General features: G+C 41.5%; 1 protein-coding gene across 1 annotated transcript; it reads right to left on the bottom strand.

Moving 5' to 3' along the window:
- Positions 1-45: 45 nt before the first annotated feature.
- On the bottom strand, positions 46-1,652 carry LOC117103161 (the record flags this gene model as incomplete). Its single annotated transcript, XM_033243668.1, has 1 exon — positions 46-1,652. A coding segment is annotated over exon 1 (1,607 nt), but the record flags the coding sequence as incomplete, so codon positions are not given.
- Between the last annotated feature and the right edge of the window lie 89 nt (positions 1,653-1,741).

Here is a 1,741-nt window from a genome sequence, read left to right as displayed (position 1 = left end):
CAATCTGAATATAATTCAGCTGGAGTTCCCTTTCTAGCTATGAACCTTCTAAATGCCATCAGAAACCCATCGCTGTTCATACTACTTATAACTTCAAGATGGACAGCCTTAGTTGTCATACATTTAAAGATGACCCCCCATCTTTTCTCTCTGGATCTGCGAACTTTAATCATCATAGGGCCCCAGCAGTCCATTCCAGTGGAGTAAAATGGAGGCAACCCGATTCTTGTTCTTGCCTCTGGAATGTCTGCCATTTTTGGTACAGCTGGACATTTTCTCCACATCTGACAACTAACACATGTCCTGAGTATCGACTTGATTTTACTACGCCCTTTCAATATCCAGTAACGTTGTCTTATATAACTGAATACTTGCTCCACTCCTGCACCATGGTTAAAAACATTACTGTCTATTCTCTTTATGAGCAACTGTGTAATCTGATGACTCGGGTCCAGTACAACTGGGTGCACCTCCATCTCCAGATGATCATTTCTCTTTAATCGACCTCCTACTTGGATGAGCTCTGATTCCATATCGAATTGTGGGTCGAGATTTACCAGTTTGCTGCTCTTTGCTACACTTTTACCCCCATTCTTTAGTACCTTATACTCTTCTGCAAAACAGTCTTTCTGCACTCTCTTTAACAGTAAGAGTTCAATTTCTCTTACCTTCTCTGCATTCAAAGCTTCTGACTGTTTGCCGTATATTCTTTGTCGATAGAGTTCTAACATTTCTTCCCAAGTCTTGCATTCCACAATATCAACTTCTCCCCGGTTCACAACAACATTCCCGTTAAATGCCATCCTTCTTTCTTCTGTATCCTCTGTGTCATTATCTGACTTCTCTTGAGGCCACTCACTTATCGGCTTACTTATAAATTCAGGTCCATTTATCCACCTATCAGTTAATTTGTCCGCTCTCATTCCTCTGGACAAGTCGTCGGCAGGATTTAATATTCCTGGAACATGTCTCCAATTTGCTATCTTCGTCTTGCGCTGAATCTCAGAAACTCGAGCTGCAACAAATTGTTTAAAGCATTGAGCTAGTCGTCTTATCCACCCCAGCACGATCATGCTGTCTGTCATTAAAATCTGCTTACTGAATTTGAAAGTAGACTCTTTAACTACTGCATCTGCTAGTCTCGCTCCCATAACTGCCGCCTGTAGCTCTAATCGCGGGACCGTTAATTTCTTCAATGGGGCTACACGTGATTTGGCTGTTATCAGTCTTGATTCAAATGATCCGCTTTCTAATCTCCACCTAGCATAAGCACAGGCTCCAAACGCTTTCTCACTTGCATCACTAAATATTACTAATACAACTTCAGTGGATGCCTTAGATGGAGTAAGACATATGGGAAATGCTACTTGATCGATCCCTTTAAACTCCTTGAATAGATCTTTCCACTCCTGCTCTACCTTCTTTGGTAATGGGTCATCCCAATCAATTCCACTTTCCCATAGTTCTTGCATCTTGATCTTTGCACTTATGGTTACCGGTGTGATGAACCCAATGGGGTCAAATACTCTTGCTATTACTCCCAATATCTTTCTTTTAGTGAGTGTTTCTATGTTGATGTTGACATCAAAGGTGAATATATCCTCCTGAGGTCTCCATCGCATACCTAATACCCTTTGCTCGGAGTCAATCATAACCACTTTGTCTTGCTTGATATATATGCCTTGTACTTGCTTGTTCGAAGTCCAACCTTTGACAGAGAAACCGCCACTACTAAGTACCT

Source organism: Anneissia japonica, unplaced genomic scaffold (assembly GCF_011630105.1).
Source record: "Anneissia japonica isolate Jap-2015-1 unplaced genomic scaffold, ASM1163010v1 scaffold73187_len1723_cov138, whole genome shotgun sequence".
NCBI lineage: Eukaryota > Metazoa > Echinodermata > Crinoidea > Comatulida > Comatulidae > Anneissia > Anneissia japonica.
The sequence above is the reverse complement of the archived record's forward strand: the minus strand, read 5'-3'. Positions and strand labels throughout refer to the sequence as shown.